Source organism: Neopsephotus bourkii, unplaced genomic scaffold, assembly GCF_033783945.1.
Source record: "Neopsephotus bourkii isolate Nb327-2 ecotype Australia unplaced genomic scaffold, CSIRO-AGI_Nbou_v1 NB_753, whole genome shotgun sequence".
NCBI lineage: Eukaryota > Metazoa > Chordata > Aves > Psittaciformes > Psittacidae > Neopsephotus > Neopsephotus bourkii.
Genome location: NW_026901251.1, coordinates 1,561,595 through 1,584,785, shown reverse-complemented (window position 1 = coordinate 1,584,785; position 23,191 = coordinate 1,561,595). Strand labels below are relative to the sequence as shown.

The 23,191-nt window shown below is 43.0% G+C and overlaps 1 protein-coding gene across 4 annotated transcripts in view; it reads left to right on the top strand.

Annotated features, from left to right (window-relative positions):
- MAPRE2 (microtubule associated protein RP/EB family member 2) overlaps positions 1 to 23,191 on the top strand; it is a 109,545-nt gene that overhangs the window by 43,309 nt on the left and 43,045 nt on the right. The window contains exon 1 of one of the 4 annotated variants that reach the window (XM_061354878.1): positions 3,206 to 3,450. The exons of 2 other annotated variants lie outside the window; for them this stretch is intronic. In XM_061354878.1, the coding sequence (XP_061210862.1) occupies positions 3,329 to 3,450 (122 nt within the window). In that variant the 5' untranslated portion in view covers positions 3,206 to 3,328. Of the gene's footprint in view, positions 1 to 3,205; positions 3,451 to 23,191 lie in introns of those variants that run through there. One more of the 4 variants, XM_061354880.1, reaches the window with a different exon arrangement.

The window sequence follows — 23,191 nt, the reverse complement described above, 5'->3', positions numbered from 1 at the left end:
ATCACCTTATAGCCAAAATCAGGTGGGAAATAGGGAACAGCAAGCTAATGTGTCATGGGAATGGGATGCCCTGAGAGGATGCGACATCTCCATCCTTGAAGATTGTCAAGGTTTGGCTAGTCCATGATCGTGTCACCAAACAGGACCTGATCTTGTGTTGGTGATGATCCTGCTCTAAATGGGATCTGGATGACCTGTGTAGGACTGGATGACCTGTGTAGGTCACATCCAGCCATTGCTTCTGTGGTTCTCAGTGCTTGAAGATCTATTACATCAGGTTTAGTAATTCCACCCTTTGGCATTAATTGCTTTCCTGGCAGTTTGCTTTGCTTAGTCTGCATAACCGCTTGTGAGTAATAGATTTCAGTGCTTCCAATATCCCATAGGTGGGGCTTTTTTATCAACACCATGCTGACCTTTTCTTCCTCAAGCTACTTTTCTGTTTGTATGCTTACTGCATGTAAAATCTATATAGACAGCACAGCTGCAGTCATCTAATAACAGCAACAAGTTCCTCTTTTTTTCTCTGTGTTGCTGTATCTACTCGTGAGACCTCTTTGCTCCTAATGATGAAAGTGGGAAGAAGCAGCTGGTGGCTTCCTGCATGTAAAGATAAGAGTTGTGTCTGTGGGTCACACATTGCTCAGAAACAGAGAAGTAAGTGGACAGAGTACTATGTGTATGGAGTCCATATTGTGCCCTGTGCCCCCAGGCTGTTCTAGATCAACTGAAGAAGCATGATGCTTTCTGAAAATCAGTGCCAAGGTGCTTTAGCTGTGGCCTGGCTCAGCTTCTGTAAAGGTAAGGTACTGCACTGAGCCAGCAGGTGTGTTCTGACTTTGAATCCTAGTGCAGGAGCCAGAAGTGGTCTGGAGTGAGGCTGCTGTGTTGTCCTCACCCACACTTCTCTATAGCTTTGCCAGTACACGTTATAAACAGTTTTGGAGACTTCAGTAAAGAAGCTTCTGTTTTTTGCCACTGGTGAAGAAATAAAAATACTTTTACAAGTTAGTGTAGCAGAGTGCTTTGCTGCTCATTGGTAGCAGAGCAGCTAGGATTATGTCTGGCAGATAAAGACCCGCTATGGAGTATTTTTATACTGTCCCCATGTAGCATTTCTGGCTTCTCCATGCTCTTGAGGGTTACTAAGTCACTCACTGGCCTTTTTAGCAGAATGTATTTTGTTGCTTGTTTTGAAAAAGCCTGGAAGACAACTTTCTTCATCGGGTTTACTGTTGCCAGATGAATGGAATGTTTTTCGATAGAGTGTGTCAACTGCAAATATCCATAGGTTGGTTGCTGAAAGCAAAATTTCAGCATATTTGAAAACCTGGCAGAAAGAATAAATAAAACCTCCTGCCATGGTGTTCAGAGGACCGTGGCAAATTGGCAGACAAATTTGAGGTTTGTTAGAGATTGCTCTGCATGTGTGTGTTAATGTATACATCTGATTAAGGTCCAAGTAGTTTCTCAGCAGTCCAAATGACATGCAGTTGGCGTTTAGTTGTTGACTGTGTTCACCTTATAATCTCTCTGTGAATCCAGAGCCTGTATCATGAGCATAATCATGTAAAGTAAGCTTTTAGCCAAGTGTCATTTCAATCTGAAAGGTTGGATAAAGATTATTTAACATGTTGTAAAATCACTTTCTTTGTACAGAAAAAAATGAGGTATAAACACAAGCAAACTCGGACTTCGGAACTGTCGACTTTTATAAAAATACCAATATATGCCTCTGAGAACGTATTAGAAATACCCATATTGCGTCTGTTTGATCTGCCACCTTGAAACTCGTTTTGAGAGCTGGATTTGGGAGTGGGGTTTTTCAAGATGTTGGTAGATCTATGCCAGTATTTTTTGCCCTTTTGCATCTAACAGCTTTGAGGTCATACAGAGCTGTTTAGAGACTGTGCCCATAGTCACTCTTGCTGGTTTCTGTGTAGAGGAAACAATTTGTAAACAGTTGGACAGTTTGTTTCTCTAATGTGGTAAATGTGTGAGCTTTGATCCACTGTTGAGAAGTCAAGGTAGCTTTTGCCCTGGTGAAGTTCAGACGTACTTCTGAGGGTGACCAGCCTTGCTCTGTGGTCAATGTCAGACTCTGAAGCATGTTGCTGTTTAGGCAAGGGGAGATATGCAGAGAGAAATGGACTGGGGCGAGGAGAGCTAAGAAATGCTTTTAAATGAAGGGGAGGAAGGGTTGAGGGATCTTGTGGATGGTGATGCCAACGGAGCGAGCAGTGCCAGCAGTTCAGTGCTACTGCCTTGGCAGGTTTCTCTCTCTCTTGTTTCTGACCCAGGCAAGATGGCAAAGGATGTGCTGTCGGATGGTTTCTCTGTAAGCCTGAGAGCAGGAAAAAGCTGGAAATGTGCAGTGCAGCTTGACAGGTGTTTGGCTGTGCTCCCCAGTGATGCTGTAACAGGGACGGAGCCTGGTAGCTTGGGCATCCTGGTGCTGGGGTGGGAGGGGTGAAAATCTGAGTGGAGTAGTGGATTCGGGGGCAGGGAGAAAATAGCCTCGCTGAGCTTAGACCTCATGTTTTTATGATTAGGAGTCCATGATTTCTGACTTCCTTGTATTCTCACACCATTTAATGTACATTTTATCAGCCTACTGTATCAAACACCAGGGCTGTTCTTGTGAGCTGCGGGCAGACAAGGGCAAGCTTTGTGCGGTGGAGGTGGCGATACCCCAAGCACACCAGAGCAGAGCGAAGATGCTGAGGAGAGCTGGGCGGCGTTTCCCTGTCCGGATTGCACCGCTGCCAGCTGGGCATTTTCACAGCGTGCTGGGGGCCAACACAGAGGCAGCACCCGGAATAGCTGCCTGGTGTCGGGCTGAGGAGGAGCCGCGCTTCGAGCGGTTCTCGGAAAACCAGGGCGAAACCGCAGCCGCCGTTGTCACGGGGAGAGGCGGGCAGGGAGCAGAGGAGGGAGGGGGACGTGCTTCGGTGCCGCCCACGAGTGCGGGGACAAGAGCGGAGACGGCGGGATAACGGCGTGGGGCTGCGTCCGGCGCTTTGTCTGCCCGCACCGAGCAGGCCCGCGCATTAGCGGCTCTCCCCACACGCCCCGGGGCTGGCGGCTCTTTGTGTGGGGGCCTGGTCCCCTCCACGGGCGCAGCGGGGCGGCCGCGGCGCGGAGGGAGGCGAGGCGCGGAGTCGGCCGGTTGCCATGGAGAGGGGCGGTCACGTGGGGCGGTGGCTAGGGGCTGACGTGCGCGGCGGGGCGGGGCTCGGCGCGGCGCGGCGGGCGGTGAGTGTCGTGTACCGCCACCTTCCGCACACCAGCAGCGCGGGGCTCGGTGGAGGCAGCCGTGGGAGAGCCAATGCCTGGACCGACACAAGCCCTGTCCCCAAATGGCGAGAACAATAACGACATCATTCAGGATAACGGGACCACCATCATCCCCTTCAGGAAGCACACCGTGCGGGGGGAGCGCTCCTACAGGTACTGCGGCGGATGGCGGGGCGGTGGCGGGGGGGTGGGCTGCAGCGCCCGGGGGCGGTTGCATAAGGCGGGCGGGCTGCAGTTCCCTCATCTCCCCGGTCCCGCCGGAGCGGGGGAACGGGAGCTGGTATTGTCCGGATGGGAAGCGTTCGGTGAATAGGCGGGATGTCTGCGGGGCTCGCCGCTGCCGGCGGAAGAAAGGCGGGTTGGATAATAAAAAGCAAAAACAAAAGGGGAAAAAGGGAAGGGGGAGAAGAAAAACGGGAAGGAAGGGAAAGCGAGCCCCGCACAGGCAGCCAGCTCCCCCTGGAAAGAGCCGCAGCACCTCGCTGCGGATACCGGAGGCGGCGCCGTGCGGGAGGCGGTGGCCGGGGATGGCTGGGTGCGGGCAGCCCCTACCCGGCCCACAGAACGCACCGGGCGGCGGGCACTGCCCCAAAGGGCGGCTGCGTCCCTCCACCCCCAGCACACCGGCCCAAGGCTGACAGCGGCCCCCCGCTCATCGGGGCCGGACTGACAGCCCCCACCCACCTCACCCCCCCGGTGCTTGCGCGGGGGGGCGGCTCCATCCGTCCTCCTCCTCTCCCCATCCCCCGCCAACCCCATTTTGTATTTATTTATCGTTTCTCATTTGGGGGGGCACGTCCTTTGTCGCAGTTGTAGGCATTTTTGATGAATCGTTTGGCATGCGTTGCTGGCAGCGCTGCTGCGTTAACATCTCTGACAATATGCTCCGGCAGATAAGCTCATTAAAATTGTTTGCATTGTTTGATAAGGGTCGCGGCGCAGCCCGGAACGCAACTGGTTTGATGTGCTCCTTGCTGCCGACTCGATAAATACGGCCGGTAGCTCCCCTTATGTTAATATACAGTTATTTTAAATACTGTCCGAGTGACAGCAAGTGGTGCCTCTGCAGAGAACACGCCCCTTAAAGCTGTTTTTCGAACGGCAGGAAATGATGCTGCTCTTAAATATCTGAGTAAAGTGGCGAGTTGTATGCTCGATTAGATGAAAACAAATGCGGATGACTTGGCTTAATTGAAGAAAATCACAGTATTTCTTCTGCTGCTGAGGAATAACAGAGCTGGTGACCATTAATGACCTTAACAGTGAATCTTATTGTTGATCACACACTGACGGGAGACCTTGAAATGCATCAGAGACCCAAGCGTGTGGTTTGTTTCAGTACCACAAAATTTAGTCTGTCTCCCTCTCTGAACCTATTGATGCTTTGTGGAATGAAGCCCCGGATGCACGTGTTTACCACAAAGTAGTGAAATTGCTTTTGTAAAGACCTATTTCTGCTTGCAGAAAGACTGGAGCTCTGGCTTCCTATACTTACAATTCAGATGAGCGGTACAAGGTTCTGTTGTAGAGGAAAGCTATATTTTTATCATGCATATAAGCAGAAATATAAAATAGATTTTATATGAATTATCATGTATCTATTTTTAGTGTGACGTGTCAGGTGCTACTGATTGCTATCTCACTGCTCTCCTTCAGAAGGGTTCTTAGGAAAACCTCTGTTAGATGGGGTTCTCCCTTATCCTCTTGCAATAGGTTTGTATGTAATTTTCTGCAGCTATCAACAAGGCAGTCATCTTGTCCTTCTACCTGTCATACCATACATTGAATTATGTCTAGGGAAGAGATTCTGTGAGGCTGCTGTGTTAAACACATGATGACAGAAATAGTTATGTTACCCATTTTTCTAGAAACTCTGAAGTTATTCTGTGTGTGAATAGCCTTTCATCCAAGAGAGAACTCCTTAGTCTTAGCTTTGTATCCATTTGTATCTGTACCTGGAGCAATATAAAGGGATGCAGAACTACTAATGTTAATGTCACATGTTTTTGAGCAGTAAATAAATAATCCGATTCAGTATTTCAGAAATAGACCTTTAATTCACAAATAAAAATTTCAACTGAGGAATTATGTTCTCTTTGCCTTGTGGAAACCTATCTTGATCTACGAAGTCATAGCACCCATTTCTGTTTACTTCCCCCTTTCTTCGTGGGGGTGGATGATACTTGGTTTGTTTTCACCTGTAGCTGACTACTTTGTGAGATAAATATTAGCCACAACACAAAAGAAGCATTAAAGAAATATGTGAAAATTATGGTGAAATTTCTTCTTGACACTGGAAAAGAATGGGATTTTAACTGCCATGAAAACTTTTAGAAGCTAGACGAGTTTGGTTTTTGATTGGTTTGAGTTGCAGCAGAAGATCACTAAATATAACAGGTTAATACCATCAGTATTGTGCCAACTGCCACGTTGCACTGTTGATGCCAGGCTGACTTTGAAGCAAACTTATGAAGCAGCCCGTACAACTTCACTGTATGACACATCAGGTTGCTATGCCTCTGATTGTCAGGCTGGTTTGTTCCATCTGTATCTAGAAATATGGAATAAATAAGTCATTAAACACAGCCTGGAGCATGACACCAGATCGACAGTTGTACTGATCTAGAAGCACGTACTTTGCTCGCAACTGCAGCTTTGCTCTTAAGTTAAACTTCATCTGCTCTGTGTATAGAGGCTCAGTATTTACCTTTTGCTTCTCTCTCCTGTAATATCAGAAATGCTTTCTCATTTTAATACCTTTAACATACTCTGTTTCATAAATATTTTAAAACAGAAGTTGTTTGATCATAATGAATATGTGTTTACCAGTTTAAAGTTTACTGTTTCAAATACCAGCTCCTACCAAAGACTTGATATCCAGCTCCTGAAGCAGACTTAAAAAGAGCTGTTTACACCATTTTACAGACTAGGAAGCTGGCAATGGATGGCATTGCCCTAAGTCATCCTTTGAGTTTAGAATGCAGCAGGGAGTTGAACCTATACCATATGAGTCCCAGTTATGTGATCCGTATGCAAAGCCACAAATAGTTTTCCCAAGTCTTCCAAAGGACGTATTACATTTTGCAGACTGAGACATACAGGCCCGAGGTGTTAAGTTTCTCATCCAGCTTTACTTAGCTGGTAAATGGAAACCAGGCACTTTGGCATAAAATTTAGTCACAAGTAGATGTTACCTTTCGGAGTAAACAACTGTAATCAATCTGTATTTCTCCAGTGAAATGCTGTTTCAGGCTTTCTGGATCAGGAGGCTGACTTTAAAATCTGTTTGGAACTAAGGTGTCATTTTTTTGGCCCAAAATAGATTTGGGCTCACTTCTGAGAACAGGATTACATTTAATTATAGTTTTACTTCTATGTTCAAAGAAGGCTGAAAAAATGCGATGAGAAACTGAATCAACAGCTGTGTGGGGAATTTTTTTGAACAGGGCATGTCTGCAGTGCTTTTTTGCCAGACTCCAGGCATCTTGTGTGGTTGTTCAGCTCATCAGATTTTTAAAAGCAAGTTGGACAATGAGTTTGAATATCTCCAGGTTTGAATAGCATACCTAGCCTAAACTATTCTGGTCTAAAAGGGGGAAAACTGTTGTACCCTCCTTTGAAGGATACCATGTCTAACTTCTGTTTTATCTACATGCTGCTAGAAAAATGGTTATGTGGCTATGTTTAGTTTTATACCCCCCAATTTCATAAAGGAAGGGGAAAGGGGACTATCTTCCTGATTATTTCTTTTCAAATCATTAAGCTTAAAAGAAACTCAAAAAACCCACCAAACCTTCCTTCCTATGAGTAGATACCTCTCTGATGGTATCTGTTTTAGATATTTGTTTTCCCTAAATGTCATCTTCCTCTTAGAGAATGCCTTCCTCTTATGCTGTGTGTAATAATGAAAGCATGACAGAAGGGGCAATTTCCTCACCCACTGCTGAAATAAACCATGGGGTGTTACAGAATGTATCTGGCTGTCTTTTACTGCGGTATGAGCTGGTAACTTCCACAATGAAAGTAGAGATTTACATTACAGCAAAATCTGTTTCGGTCCTTGCCTTCCCAACTCCCAGTGAATTGCCGGATGCAAGCTGGTCCCGTGTGGCAAAGAGCATCCTTCCCTCCGCAGGGTGTGTCCCTGCCATCATCTCTGGTGGTGCTCTGCCTTTCACACTTGTGCAGCTTTACTTGGGATACAAAGGGAGACTCATGGCTTTAACTTACTTTGAGTAGAAGGCATTTCTTGCTCTAAAATTAGGTTCCATTTAGTATAGTAAGCAGGTAATTTCAATGAAGTAAATAAAGACTATTTGTATTGATAAAACTAAAGGCTTAAACTTGCTGAGAGCTGGGAAGATTATACAGAGTAAAAGCAGTGAGTTGTCTTATCATCCACAGGGCAGATGGGCACAAATGTTTTCATCCTCTGAAACTGTAAATGCTAGTCACAGCCAATGCTATTAAATATATTAGTAACTGAATTATTTTCAGGGGTGTTTTCTCTTGGCCTAAGGACTCCTATTGCATATTATGAGAATTTTGTCCTAGGTTTCACTGGAAGCAGGAGAAAGGCAATAATAAATTATTGGTCTTTTTTTTTTTTAATGAAAAAGCAGCATAAATCACACCCTAAAAATCTGGTTTGAGCTTTTCTAAAAGTGGTGCTTGATATTCCCCTTGCCTGTCGAGTCTGGGTTACAACAAGATAGTTACTTGCTATCCAAAAGAAGACCATCCTGATGACTTTTTAGCTAGCAGCTACTGACCAACGTAAGAGGCATCATGCAGAAATCTCTCTGGTTCCTGTGGGCTTAGGTGCACTCTATTTTCCTTCTTTCACTTTCATAAAGCTGGCTTCCTGTTGCTGCTGCTGCTCCTCTTTAATCTTGTTTTCTGATTAGGGAGTACTTTGCCTAAGGAGAACTGTTTTGGTGTCTTCTGCTGAGCAGAAGCTCCCCAAAAGCACAGGGTGAAACTGTCTGAAGATAACTGGGAATCACATGTGAATGCATGCAAATATATTGGAGGGTTAGGAGGATGACTCTGCTCAATACTGTGTAGTTTGAAACCTAGAGAGTCTGCCTGCATTACTGGGCTATTTCTCTTGACCTGGATTTAGATCTTCCTTGAAGGAGATCTTCACAATGTTTGGGGAGTTGAGGCTATTTGTTAAAATCAGGGTTTGAGAGAGGTATCTCTGTTTGGGGGGGACGACACAACACCCACAGGCAATCAAGTTTGTATAAGGAAATGAAAGTAACTCAGCACCATCTTCTCAGCTTGCACTCAAGTGCTCTCACCAAAAAGGTCTGAGTGTACCTCATTTGCACCCAGCCCCTGTGGGTTTCAGAAACATCCTGTAGGTGGGAGGCTGTTCTGGTTTTTGTTGCATGGTGTGGGGTGTTTTTCAAAGTACCTCGTGGAGCTGCATAGCAACAGCAGTATGTTTCTGGCATACTAACAGAAAAAGGAGTGAGTTTGGGGTATGTGAGAACTGAACCTGATTGCTGTCACTTTTAGAAATAGACATTTTGGCTTCTTGGTTTCTTCAATGTAGCCTTCCTGAAAACAGGCACTGAAAAACACTGTGTGAAAGAAAGGTGATTTGGAGGTGGGTCTGTGGACCAAGAGAGCCTGATTAAAGCTATTTTTTGAGTTTTTTCCTTTGCTAAACCAATGGGTAGTCTGAGGGGAGATACAGCTTGCCTCATACAAGCAGGTTGGACTGGAGGAATGTTTTCCCAGGTAGCATACCTGTTCTAATCTTTTGAGATATAATACTTGTTTAGGGAGGCAGTAACAAAAAATAAGTGTAGTAGGTCTGCATTCCAAGCCCTGGCATTTGAATGAGGGACTTAGTTTTAAAACTATCTTTGGAGGTTTTGGTTTTTGGGCCTGGGGGGAGGTTAGTTAAATTTAAGTCTTTTCTCCTTCCTTGTGCCCAAAGCTAATTATAGCAAAGGCTTGGTAAAGAAGAAGAAAAATTGTATGCCAGCTTTTCATTTTGGAGATGCAACTTTTCAGCCTTTGTTTGATAATTGAAAACGAGTGGTCTCACCACATCTGTTCTCAATCACATCAACCACTGAAGGGGGTGGCACGAAGACTGTAGCGTGGAGTAAGCGTGGTGGCAACAGCAAGGCTCATACTGCACCAGGACAGTGTTTGGATACTTGCGTCCTCCTCGCTCCCCGAATTCTGGCTGCCTGTTAGTGGCACTGATTGCTCACTGCCAGGATCAGTCCTAGGGAGCGTAAATGCAAAACATCCGTGTTTCTTCAGTGGATAGTGGTAGCTGTGCACTGTGTAGCTGTTTGGATCTTGCTCAGATCTCTGCTGCCTGACTCACCAATAAAGCATCTTCTTCATATTGTTCCATTATAATTAGGTGGGAGGGGAAGGAGAATATCAGCTATAGAAGTTTACTCGGTATGCGTTTAACTGTTCAGGTTTTAAAAGCAGTGTTGTTTTTTTTTTTATTTTTAACACAATTCTGCTGTCTTCATCCTATTGCATGTTTAATTGAAAGGTAAAGCCTTCCCTGTGATGTTTTGATGTAATTTTGCCTAGTATTCTGGTGGTATACTAAGTTTAAATATTTGGTAGAGAAGGCTCTGTACACTGAAAGCACACTCATTAAATGGCTCTGCTTAACCACTCTAAAATGATTTCTTGTTTCCCATGCTTGGTGAAGGGTACTTTTGTGTTAAATCTGTTGTTTTGCTATGCTATCCAAACAGGAAATGTAAACGTTCATCAGTGAGTTGAGACTTGAGGATGTAGCTTCCGTAGGAAATCCTACAACTGAGCCTTGCATTGCTTATTCGTGTTGACTGGGGGAGGGAAGGGGTTTGAAATATGGGAAAGCGATGGAATATAGAGCTTGTGAATCTGGGTCCTGCATGGTTGGAGGGGCAAGGACAGAAAACTTGGTGTGAGCTCATGTGAATTTAAACAGAAACTGAGTGATCTGGAGCAATGTTTAAACAAGCTATGCAAACTGAAAGATTCTTGGTTTGGAGCTTGGTATTTCTTCTGTGTAAAATGAGCCCTTCTCCAGTGTGGCAGTTGAAAGAGTAAAGGAATAGCTTATTTTGCTCTAATGGTATAGTGTAAAGCAATGCTGTATGTCCTGTTTTTCCATGTGGTTGTGTGTGTTGTTGGGGAGGTTTCATTTTCAATGCTATGTGTCTTGGCCATTTGGAACCCTGACAGCTAGTTAGTAAGACCCGTGGATGTCAGTTTTGTCCTTTAGGAGTAACTCAAGTGAATATCCCCCCTACAGCAGGGTTCCTTACTATGTTCAGATTTCCTACCCGAGCAGCTGTAATTATTCAGAGATGCACATGAATGCAAATTCTTGCCTGTCACTCTGGAATGCGGTGTTGATACTCGGAAGGGCTTGCTTGCTGGCAATATATATTAAACAATTTTTGAGGAATGAAAATTCATTTTAGGCAGATTTTACATGGTCGTTATGCTTTGCTGCTTAAGGTTAATCTCTATGGATCTAGTCCAGTAATATAATGAATAGGAAGCACTGAAATATTTGAAGTAGAATGTGTTTGCTTTACTTATGAATTCAGTGTTATACAAATCATAGCTTATTAAAATAACTATAGAATCTATGAGTAATTGTATGGAAGTGGAGTACATAGCTCAGTGATATGAAAGTCATAGAATAGTTAGGGTTGGAAAGGACCTTAAGATCATCAAGTTCCATGCTGTGTAGGAATGCTGGGAGTATGGAGTCAGTGAAATGATAATTAGTTGAATAGAAGGAATATATTTTCCTAAAAGTACAACATTCATCTGGAAGTAACCGTTATGTTAGAAACCTTGTCATGCAGAATGGTGTTAATTGTATTCCACTGAATTGTTGTTTGGAGTCTATATCATTCCTTGCCCATATTAGTGTTTCAAAGTTATTCAAGATGTAGAATCTGAATCAGGATCTGAAAACACTTTCAGATACCACATTCATTCACAGAATTTGTGAATTCACAGAATCACAGAATGGTTGAGGCTGGAAGGGACTGCAGGAGCTCATCTAATACATCCTCCCTTCTCAAGAAGGGTCACCTAAAGCACATTACTCAGGATTGTGTTCAAATGCCTCTTGGAAGGAGACTCCATGACCTCTCTGGGCAACCTATTCCAATGCTCAGTCACCCTTACAGTAAAGAAGTTGTTCTTTATGTTCAGGTGGAACCTCTTGTGCTTTAGTTCACGCCCATCGCATCTTGTCCTACTGCCTGGCACCAACAAGAAGAGCCTACCCAGTTGTCAGACTCATGAAGTCATAGAATCATTAGGGCTGGAAAAGACCTTAAGATCATCTAGTTCCAAGCCCATCTGCCATGGACAGGGACAGCTGACACTGAACTGTGTCTCCCAGAGCTTTGTCCAACCTGGCCTTGAACACCGCCAGGGATGGAGCATTCACAGCTGCCCTGGGCAACCCATTGCAGTGCCTCACCACCCTTACAGTAAAGAATTTCTTCCTTATATCTAATCTGAACTTGCTCTGTTTAAATTTGAACCCATTGCACCTTATCCTATCACTACAGTCCCTAATGAAGAGTCCCTCCCCAGCATGCTTATAAGCCCCCTTTAGATACTGGAAGGCTGCTATGAGGTCTCCACGCAGCCTTCTCTTCTCCAGGTTGAACAGCCCCAACTTTCTCAGCCTGTCTTCATACAGGAGGTGCTTCAGTCCCGTGATCATCCTCGTGGCCCTCCTCTGGACTTGTTCCAACAGATCCATGTCCTTTCTGTGTTGAGGACACCAGAACTGCACCCAATACTCCAAGTGAGGTCTCATGAGAGCAGAGTAGAGGGGCAGGATCACCTCCTTCGACCTGCTGGTCATGCTCCTTTTGATGCAGCCCAGGATACGGTTGGCTTTCTGGGCTGCGAGCACACACTGAAGACAGCTCATGTTCATTTTCTCATCGACCAACACCCCCAGGTCCTTCTCCGCAGGGCTGCTCTGAATCTCTTCTCTGCCCAACTTGTAACTGTGCTGGGATTGCTTCGACCCAGGTGTAGGACCTTGCATTTGTTATGGTTAAACTTCATGAGTTTGGCATCAGCCCACCTCACAAGCGTGTCAAGGTCCCTCTGGATGGCATTCCTTCCCTCCAGCGTATCAACCAAACCATGCAGCTTGGTGTCATCGGCAAGCTTGCTGAGGGCGTACTCAATCCCACTGTCCATGTCAGCGACAAAGATGTTGAACAAGTCATAAGAACTATTATTTTTTGCCCTATATTTCTGCCTGCAGACATTTTTAATCTGTGTCTCCCAGCAGTGGGGATACTATAGAGCTACCTTGTCTCTTAAGCAGCTTTATTTTCAATATGGTGAGGGGTTTTTTTTCCCCACTAGTTGTTCCTGAAGTGCTATACAATATGGACCTGGTGATGCTGGTAAAGATGAGCATGAGTCAGCAGTGTGCTCTTCCAGGGAAGAAGGCCAAGCCAATGCTAGGCTGCATTAGCAGGAATATAACCAGCAGCTCCAGGGAGGTGATTGTTTCCCTCTAGTTCTTCTGAGACCACATCTTGCATACTGTATCTGATTTTGGCCTCTCCAGTCTGGAAAAGACAGGGACACACTGAAGTGAGTGGGGTGGAGAGCCACCAGGATGGTCAAAGGGCTGGAGTGTGTGAGCTGGGTTTGATCGGCCTGGAGAAGAGAAAGCTCAGGAGGGGGGAAGATCTCCTTGCAATCTTTAGCTGTGTAATGGGTATGGTTTCTCTAGAGAAGGTGGAGCCAGCTTCTTCTCTGAGGTGCCTAGGGAGAGGATGAGAGGCAATGGCAGACAGCAGCTGCAACAGTAGAAAGGACTGGGATAAAAAGTTCACAGTGGGGATGGTCAAGCACTGAAAGAAGTTGCCCAGAGAAACTGTAGAATATCTGTCCTTGGAGAGACTCAAAACTCAGATAGATGGGACAACAAGCAGCTTTTTCTAGCTGGCTCTGCTGTGAATGGGAGGTTGGAGCCAGTATCTCTGCAGTTCCCCACCTACCAGAGTCACTTTATGATCTTATTCTGTAACTCAAATAAGCATTAATAGCTCCTGAGTTCAAAACATAGCACACTAAACAGAATCATGAAATCAGGCACTTTAAAAGTGAAAGGAATATCATACACTAACAAATTTGTACTGCCACCAAGTTGAAATCATCCTATCATCAAAGGTTCCAAATGGAAAAGGAAAATGTATGTATGCAGTCTTAGTTTGGCTGCATCAGTTTTGACCGTTTTCTAGCTTAATTCTCACAAAAAGCTATACTGCTGCTGCAGTGTGTTGATTACTTCATACTGCATTCTTCAAATCACTGGGAACAACTTCTGCAGTTTAGTACCCAGGCATGACCAAAAGCCTGTAAACGCACAGTAGAGCAAAGGGATAGATTTGCTATGTCATAAAAATAATTATGCACATTGCAGATAAAGTTTATGTCTTGAAGTAGAAAGCTGGTAAATTGCCTACTTTTGAGAAATTTTTCATTTGTTTTATGCAAAAATATTCACATTATTGATAAGTTTAATTTGCAGGAAATGTTCAACTTTGAGCACAGAATTAAACTGGGCCAGCCATGTACTTAGTCTAACATGCTTTTACAGGGAGTGGTTCAAAACTGTCTTCTCGTATGACCTACAGCAACACTGAGAGGCTTGAAGAAACTAAATATTCACATTACAGCATAGGTTATTACCTTCTTAACTGACTTATATGTAGTCAAAGGTAATTCAAGCAATAAGCTTTTTTTTTTTTTCCCCTTGTTTATTGTGGGAGTTGAACCTGGTAATGTCAATGTTTGCCAGCTGGAAGCAATACACTTCAGGAATCAACCTCAAGATATTCCATGAAAGGAGGCCAAATCTTATTAAACAGTACATCTATGCTTCTCTTAGCTTAAGGTACAAGGTTTTGGGGGGGCTTATAGGTAAAAACTGTTGTAATGACAGTAGTTCTGTTCTTACAATCACAGTTGCATCAAAGCAGTAGGCACCATAGAAAAGGGTGTTTTGTGGAAAAACAAGTCTTTGGAGATTTCTCACCTTTAGATGGGCAGGAGGTGTTAAAAAATAAGATCAAAAAGAAAATGCCAACTTCACAGACCTTCGAAGACTAATATGGTTGGAAAAAATAACTTTTGGGGAAGCTTTACTTGATGCTGGTAGTCTAAGGAACTGTGTTGGTAGTGCAGCAATGGTAAAATAAGTTCGTGGTTGCTGGCACACAGCAACAGTAATATATTACATAAATCACAGATGGTTGAGCTAGCATGTTCCTAAAGGGCAATTTATCTGTGGATGATTAGCGAATTCTGGTTTTAGTTGCTCCGAAATTAATTCAGCAGTTAAGCAATTGCACTTAGAAGTTCAGCCTTATTCTAGGCAGTCCTTGGTAGGATTAATTCTTAAATGCAGGTCTTTTACTTGTATTATCTTGAGCACCAGAATAATGTCCGTGTTTCCTTGTCTATTATAGTATTAACTCGTGAGAATCGTGGAAGAGGTCAAGTTGCTTTGGTATCCAAACCCAAAATTGTGTCATGTCTGGTAGTGTTAATGCTTGAAATTGGTATAATATTAATAATGGTTTGTAGGGAATTTTACAAGCCAAAGGCAGGACTATTTATTTGGGCCTGTTTTGGCAATAACGGGGATGTCAGAACTCCAAGAGTTTTTTTTTGTTTTTTTTGCAACTATTATTATTAGCCCAGCTTTCACCAGCATTGGAGGGAGAAGTGGGAGGGAGGTTGAATGCAGAGCCTAACAAAAAGCTTCATCGTGTGTTGGCCCAGTGGTCTGCAGAGGCAATGCTGGCAGAGGATTTACACGTGGTTCAGGTCACAGATGTCTGGTGAAGCTTGGTCCTAGAAACTTGCCCACTGAATGCTTTGCATACCCAGCAGGAAGCCTGGTACTTCTGAACCACAAACGGCAGTAGAGCTGTGGTAGCACTGGGAACCCTGCATAACCATACTAGAGCTTAATATTTTGCATTACAGAAATACACAGCCATGTTTTGGAGAGTGATGCACAAGTGAAAGCAGCCAGCACAGTTGCCTGTTGCTTCATCTGTTGTCACATGCTTGTTTACAACTACAGGGTAAAGGTGGCTTAAAATAAATGTCTTATACCCCTGCTCAGTGTCACCACCTTCCTGCTATGATGTCTTGTTCTGGGATAGAGCGAAGCTGGCTGCCTGCCTCACAGCTCTGCAGCTCTCTCATGAAGGCTGTGCTCTGGCCTCTTTGCCCATGGGTCCTCAGACAGTTGCACTGTTTGCTGCACTGTTTCTTGTCCTTTCTTGGGTGTCACTCCAGATATCTTCAAAGTGACTAGTTAGAAGGCCACTTTCACAGGGCCTTATTCCCTGCAATAATATTGAGTTGGACTCACTGATCCTTGGTTGGTCTCTTCCAACCCGGGATATTCACAGACTCACAGAATGGTTCAAGTTGGAAGGGACCTTAAAAATCATCCAGTTCCAATCTCCCTGCCATGGGCAGGGACACTTTCCACTAGACTAGGCTGCAAAAAGGCATGTCCAACCTGGCCTTAACACTGCCAGGGATGGGACAGCCACAGTTTCTCTGGGCAAGCTGTTCCAAAGTCTCACAACTCCCACAATAAAGAATTTCTTCCTAATATCTAATCTAAATCTAATGTGTTTCAGTTTAAAGCCATTCCCCCTTGTGCTGTTACCAAATGCCCGTATAAAAAGACCCTCTCCAGCTTTCTCGTACCTCCTTTAGATACTGGAATTATATTCTATGACTCTAACATGTACGTTTGTTAAGCCTAGAATAAATGTTGCAATGCTAAATCAGCGTGTATCTACATTTGTTTTTAATGTAAAAGAGAGAAAAGTTGATGCATGACAAAGTTCTTGTTCTCTGTATCATATTGCATCATTTGTGAGTAGAAAACATATATTGTAGCTCCTCTTTAGTTCAAGACTTTTCCCGTGAGAGTGTTCTCCTGGTTAACTATGCATACCGTGGACAGCCAGACTTTATTAAGTATACTGCAGTCTCTTGTTAGGAAGCAGCAGCTAGGAAAAAGGCATTGCATTTCCCCTTGTTGAATACTCCTGTTTTCCCTTCTTCCCAGGCTCATCCTCTTCTGTGGATGCTCAGTGCCTGTCTCCTGCTGAGTCACTGCCTTGCTGCCTGGCTCTGTGTGGGGGTGAGGCCCTTGGAGTCGGCTCAGACCCCCTGTCAGGAGGGCTGTATAGTATTACAAAATCTCATTTGCCATTACGTTATGCTTGGAGTAAATTGACGTGTTACTTTAGCCTTTCACCTCCCACTGTGTACATGTCGGGGAGTAGAAGGAGGGGCAGCAAAACCCCGGATAGGTCAAAACTAAATTCATGTGGTGACTTCATCTGACTCCAGTTGGATCTCAGCCCTGCTGAAACTCCCAAGCCTACCCACAGCGTTTTCTGGACTTAAAAGGCGGAAATGGCAGCAGTCAGGAGCAGCGGGCTGCCTGCCCTGCCAGAGCTGCTGCCAGGCTGCAGTGTGGCTGCTGTGCTGGTGGGTTGTGCCTCCAACATAGTGCCTTGGGTGCCCAGCGGTGTTGGTGTTTCTTAAGGTTTCTGGTTATTTTTATCCCTTCCTAATCAGTGGCAGATGTTTTTCTGGTGTAGATGCAGGTGGCTGCTTAAGGCTGTGGCTGTATCCACATCATTTTGCCTGGGAGTTCATGCACTGCACTCAAGTGGGGGGCAGTGCGTTTGGGGGCAAGCTCTTCTCTGCTGCCATCTTCATTTTCCAATAAATCTGCATTTGCTAAAGCACTTGGGGATCTACTATCTGAAAAACATCCATCATTTAGTGGGAGCAAAGATAGACTGTTCCCCTGTTATTTGCAGAACGCAGGCTAGGAACTGGGGCTTGTTAACATGTGCTGCCTTTCAAGGCATCCTTTCTGCACCATGATGTGCTCTCAGCACTGCTGTTATCTTGCTTTATGGCACTTTTTAACCTCTTAGAAATCCTTTAGTTATGTCTGTGTGTATACTTAGTAATATGTTATTTTTGATGAGAGGAAAAAAAAAGCAGTGAAAGGAGAATTAAAGCTCTCATGTATCTTGGTGAATTGACTTTGTTTCACAGAAGGTTAAATGTTGGTTTATTCATCGGCTTTTTCAAGGTTTTCTGGTTACAAAATGGTCTTAGATCCTCTTCTTTTTTATAAAATGTAGGTGTTTCTAATTGACTTGGGTTTACTATATAAGTCTGAGAATTATTTTTCTCTGAATCAGTCTTCCCCACAATCCCATTGTCTATTGTGAAAGGTAGGCTAGTTGCCAGTGTCTGTTGTGAAAATTTTACAGGTTGAATGTCTTCCTTCAGGGCATCAAAGCAGCAACTGAAGCTTAAGATCTTGAGTTAAAAGCCTTGGTGGGGGGAGGGTAATAACTTTAAGTAAAAGCAGTTTATTTTTTTTTTAGCACTGCAGTCTTGCCACGCTTATGTTCCTCTCATTCATCCCACTTCAAACGTTTTTGTGGTTCTTCGTTACTAAAATGCCTTTTTAATTTGTAGTAGCATTCTTTTTATGCTGAGATTTGTGCATTCTTGCCCATTTTGAGTGCCTGTTCACCGCTGAGCACTGCAATTGCTTGGTTGGACTACTCTGAGGTGCAGGTTGAGGGTGCTGTGCTTTCTTTCTAACCAGTTAGTCTGGATAAACCTATGTGGAAATGGCAGTGGCCAAGGACTCTGAATTGCTTCCATTTTGTGTTTGCTTTTCTTGAACCTCTATCTGTTGCCAAGAATGTATTTTTTAGTTAAGATCTGTTTACTCATATAAATTGATAAGGAACCTTTCAAAAAGCATCCAGACACTTTCAGCCACAATTAAGACACCATGTAGTTAAATGTTAATACCATGTTATACTTCTGGAGGCAAAGGCGGACCCTGGGGAAAAAGGTGTTAGTATTACTGTGGAAACATGACATTATCACCTTGCTGTACAGTTTCAGTGGAAGCAGAGGTGAAAAGGTAGTCAAATAATAAAAAAAAACCCAAATTTTATTTATACTATGCAAGTGTGACTGGCAGATCAAAAATGTCAGCTGATCAACTTCAGGTGAGTCAATGAATGTGGCTTGTCCTCTTCAGGTGCCCTAAAATCTTCTGAGCACTAATTTTCTTGGAATTAGTAACTGTTCTTTTCATTTTGACAAACTACCCCAATTTCTTAACTGGTTAGTGAATAAACTTAAAGCTGTTCTGTAAAAAGTATGCAGCATCGCTAGCTATTGGGCCATCTCAGAGGTTTTGGCTCAGATTGTGTATATTGTTTAAATACTTCTGATTGTGTGTTTGAGATTTGGGGGAACTGAATGTCTGAAAAAAGAATCAACATTTTTCTGCTTCTCAGCTAATACGTTTTGGGGGTTTTAACTTTTTCTAAAGCCTTGTTTTACCACAAACCAGAATTACTGCCCATCTTTGTAAGAGTTACTCATATTTGGGTCTAAACCAGTCCTTGAGACCAGTCACAAACACTTGTGTAGGTCAGAACATCCCAGGGTTGGCAGGCAGCCTCTAATCTAAAATACCAGAATTTAAGTAATCTAAGTAAATCTCTATTACTCTAATCTCACTTGCAGTTAAACAGGAAACTGCAATGAGAACAATAGAAAATACTGTTTGCTGTGTTAAATGATAATCCTGCAACATTCAAGCAATCAGAATGTACATGGACTGCCTCAGTCTTGTCTAAACTCTGTAGCATGCTTCACAAATCATTTTAGGTTGTCAAGCCAGATCCATGTTGTAAAGGTAACATGGCATTCAGAAGTAAATCAATAATAACATGGGTAATTATTTTTTTTTTTACATTTCAAGGCTATGTAGTAACATGGGAACAACACAGAAGAAATTTAACATTCAGCATTTTAAAAGGTGTGAATTTCGTCCAATAATACAACCACAGGATTCTTTTCTCCTTATATTTTTTTCCCATGGCAATATCTCTTTTTGATTAATCTTAGTAACTGAGTTTCTGACTAGACAGAGCCTTTATGCTGCTTGCTACAAATACCACTTTGGTTGCAAAGCTCTGACATAAAGCCTTTGGCCATGGCCATTGAATTTGCTGGAAGAATACAGTGTAAGTCAAAAAAGTAGAGTAAGAACTCTGTTGTCAGCATTGTACAGGAGCTTTTTATGTTGTTTATGTGTCCTCAGCACTCCTTTCAATGAAGACAACCTCAAGCATAACTGGCCTCTAATAGACTATGGCTAAAGCTGTATGGAGTTAATGTTAAAAAAGCAGGCAAGGTTCAGCTGCCATTTCAGGATGGTATAAAAGGATGAATTTTCCTTCTACAACAGGGATCCAGCTGCTAAGACGGTCAGGTTTCTTCCTTTAGGGGTTTTTGTTTTGCAGTAGCTTTAATCTAGAAAGCCTTTCTAACAGGAGCTACAGCAGTCTTACACAGCTACATCTTAGCCTTTCTGCTGTATCTTCTGCTTCAGTAAATTTTGGTGTGCTATCTTCTGTTTTACTGGAGGTATCTATCCTGATGCTATCAGATGCCAGCTTCCAGGAGACTCGTCTTTGTATCATCACATAGCCCTTCTACTGCATTTAAAAACTTACCATCAGACCATGCTTAATTGTATGAAACAGGAAGGCCTTGTGGGTTCAGAGGTTAGGACACGTGATGGGTATTTACACTACAGATAGATTCATTGCTGTAATTCTTTCAGCCTTGCCATTATTACTGGTTTGCCATAATACAATGCTGCTTCTGTCAACAATTATTCGTCTCTCCCCAGGTAAGTAAAGTAAATATGCCTCTTGCACAACTGTCCTTAAACACAGCTGGATAGCACCTTGTAACATCTGCAGTTATCTGTAACAAGAGCGGTGGAAAATGTCTAATAGCTGAATGTTCGGTGCTGCAGGTAATGCCTTAAGAAATTAATAATCCTTTGGGTGTAATGTTTACCATCAGACATGCTGAGCCACTGACTGTATTTCTGATTGAGGTAACTGCTTAAGCATATACATGATTTTCAGCACCTAACAATACTGACAGCATGACAACAGAATTCTGCCATAAGCACAACCCTCCATACATACTTTGACAGCTTTAAACCAAGATTCTATATGGTCGTAACAAAGAAACTGGAACAACACAGAACACAGTACAAGTTCACTGCCCAAGTCCTTGGAAAACTGCTTGGGTGGATTCTACAATTACATAAAGTTCCATACTACTTTAAGTTTCTGAGCTAACTAGCTTAAAGGTGGTTTAGACAAGTCTCCCACAACAGTAATTGCAGCATGGATTTTCTTCAAGTTGCTGGATACTTTCTCCTGGGAGGCATAGGTATTTGTTAATAAATAAATAAATAAATAAGGTACCTAGAGCCAGCACATTATATACTGCGATATCAGCTCCTTACTGAACCCTAAGCCCACACAAATACAAGGAAAAAATAAATTAACTAAATCTTAAACATGAAAAGTATTCTGATCTGAAAAATCAGAATATGGTTTTCCATCTTTTTCTAAGCTCTTTCACAATTGCCTCTATAAATTTTAAGACTTATGAATAGTATGAGAGAAGGAATTGCCTGCCACAGTTTCCAAATATTACTTGTCTGCACTATGAATAGATTTCTAGCAAAACTGGGAAAAGGAATCACTTTTCTTCTCTTTCAGGTTCCTCCTGAAAGTGTACTGTTACACTTTGGGTTTCAGGGTTTGGGTTGTTTTGGTTTGTTTTTTGGTTTGTTTTTTTTTTTTCATTTTATTCTGTTAGTTTCACCCTCCTAATGTAATGTATATACTATAAAATCAAAGCAGAAAATTATCTATTTCTTAGTCTTTATATTCTATCCTATTTGCTATATTTCCATTCCTCTGAACTCAGCTTTGTGGTGCTTAGCTGCGCGTGTATAAAGTGAATGGTCTGGACTACCATGTGAAGACTCTCCAATGGCTTGTTTGTATTTACTGAGGATTTTTTTTTTCAGTTTCTCCTAAGTAAAACAAGGGAGGGTCCTCTCTAGTTGGGCAGTACTGTAACAGAAGGTTTTAAGCACCTGTGTGCTCTGAAGTGGGAATATAATGTGCTATCTTCAATCTGTTTTTAGCTACTGGAGAATTGCCAGGCATCTCTATGGAAGGTGGAGGGTCTCAGGTAGATGCTGTTTTTCAGGCTTGTGTATCTTATTCTTGAGAGTGTTCAATCTAAACAAGGAAAGCCTAACAAGTAGAAAATGTAAATAATGTCATTGGGAAGTAGAGGTATATTAAGACATATGACCAAGTTGTTAGCTACTTTGGCTGTTCGGAGTATGTTCTGTGTATCTCCACCTGTCCAGCTGTTCTGTAGCATTGCCTTACAGATGTTTATTAATGTGTTTTGAATTTGGATCACATTTTTCCAAGTAGTTCAGCACTTAGGGAACAGTCCTGAAGAAAGCCCGAGCCCAGCTGTGAATGTCAAGCACAGTTCTTGTCTGTTGCTGGCCATGGCTCTGCCACCTATGCCTGTTTGCTCTTTTTCTTCTCCTTTGTGGGTTTTTTTTTTCAAGGTCTGTCTGTGTGGCAAACAGGATATATGTGTATCTAAGCACCAAATGGGAACATGTTTACACTAGAGGAAACCTTCCCAGCTGAGTTTATTTAAACTGTAACCATTAGGAGGGTGCGTGACAGCGGATGCAAATGCACGCTGAAGCCCTTCAGAAGGGGACGTGCAGGATTCAGACATGTATTAACATGTCACTGAGAATAAATTGCACTGGCATGTTATTGATTTATTTTTTTTTATCGAAAGTTCTGATTAATTTTGCATATGGTTTAACACTGTGTTGGTCCACCCTCATGCCTACCTGTGTGTATAAATGTGAAGCTATTGTCTCTGATAAATAGCCTGGGCTTGCATTTGACCTATAGACTGCAATAATTCATTCTCAGGCACAATGTAAGTTATATTACAGATATCCTTCAGGATATCATTGTAAAGCTCAAGGTTATTCATTTACTCACAGTTTCCTGAAGTGGAGTTGCCCACCCCATGCGCTGCAGCAAAGGAGGTTGTTTGTTGTTCTGCAGAAAGATAGGTCTTTCTCTTTGCAGTTGCTTTTAGAAAAGGGTGAAGGAAGAATTTCTGCTTCCTTCCTGCTTGTGGATTTTCCTGATCTTCACAGTATCACAGTATCACAGTAGGTTAGAGATTGGAAGGGACCTCAAAAGATCATCTAGTCCAATCCCCCTGCCGGAGCAGGAACACCTAGATAAGGTTACACAGGAACGTGTCCAGGCGGGTCTTGAATGTCTCCAAAGAAGGAGATTCCACAACCTCCCTGGGCAGCCTGTTCCAGTGTTCCGTCACCCTCACTGAGAAGAAGTTTCTTCTCAGGTTTAAGTGGAACCTCTTGTGCTCCAATTTGTATCCATTACCCCTTGTCCTTTCATTGTTTGCCACTGAGAAGAGCCTGGCTCCATCCTCGTGACACTCCCCCTTTATATATTTATATACACTAATAAGGTCTTTTTAAGAGAGTACACTTTCTTCTTTAACCACTGGTAGCTGATGGTTGTTCGGAGTTCTAGCAGGCCTCGAGAGGCCTATTAAAATTGGATGAAGTAGTGGCAATCACAGATCAGAGTATCTTTATTTCAATTGTCATCATCTAAATAGCTTGTTTAAAAGTTAGCAGACTGTTCCATATTGAACGGTTGTTTGCATATTAAACCCAGTATTGTGAATCTTAAATGAATGTTAAATTCACTGTTAAGCTGTTACTTGAACTGATCTTACAAACAATATTTAACATGTTAGTTTAATAGTGACAGTGATAGTGTATTTCTGTTAGTTT